The 601-nt window shown below is 48.8% G+C and overlaps 2 protein-coding genes across 2 annotated transcripts in view; one reads left to right on the top strand and one right to left on the bottom strand.

The window, feature by feature from the left end:
• LOC109925754 (ephrin type-B receptor 4-like) overlaps positions 1 to 601 on the bottom strand; it is a 190,249-nt gene that overhangs the window by 159,069 nt on the left and 30,579 nt on the right. The gene's annotated exons all lie outside the window — the stretch shown is intronic.
• The window catches only part of LOC125487756 (transferrin receptor protein 2-like), an 11,694-nt gene that overhangs the window by 6,620 nt on the left and 4,473 nt on the right, over positions 1 to 601 (top strand). Inside the window, exon 5 of the mRNA XM_048619977.1 lies at positions 351 to 459. Coding sequence (XP_048475934.1) covers positions 351 to 459 — 109 coding nt within the window. The remainder of the gene's footprint in view (positions 1 to 350; positions 460 to 601) is intronic.

The following is a 601-nucleotide window of genomic DNA, read 5'->3' as shown; positions in this document are numbered from 1 at the left end:
GCACACACTCATACACACACGCACACACACACATGTGCACACGCACACACACACATACACACAGAGACACATAGATACACACACATACACACACGTGCACGATCTCACAGAGACTCACTCACATACACACAGACTCCCACGCTCACACATCCCTCACATAGACACCCACGCACGCGTAGTCCTCACTGTGGGTACTATCCCCCTGACCTTTCTCTGCATCTTCTCTAATACCTTTAGATATTCCTTCATGAGCGATATCCCAAAACTGAGTGCAGTCTCGGCTGCACTGGAGTGATATAAATATTAGCTTCACAAGATGACTGAATGTTTTACTCTCTTCCCAAACATAGCTCTTCTCCAAACTACCTGAGGGTGACGAATGTAAACGGCACAATCCTGCAGAAGGTGAACCTGGACAATGAGGCATATTTTGCCTACAGTCCGTCTGGAGTGGTCTCTGTGAGTTCTCATGGACTGTCTTAACTAATCCCCTCCACAAGGTGGACCCAAACCTCCAACTCGGGGCAAGGGGTTTGATCAGAGCTTTCATTTGTTATCTAACCCCGTGCTGTCCCTGTCCTGGGGAGTGTTTGATGGGGGG

This window comes from Rhincodon typus, chromosome 45 (assembly GCF_021869965.1).
Source record: "Rhincodon typus isolate 14 chromosome 45, sRhiTyp1.1, whole genome shotgun sequence".
Classification (NCBI taxonomy): domain Eukaryota; kingdom Metazoa; phylum Chordata; class Chondrichthyes; order Orectolobiformes; family Rhincodontidae; genus Rhincodon; species Rhincodon typus.
This window is presented reverse-complemented; position numbering and strand designations above follow the sequence as displayed.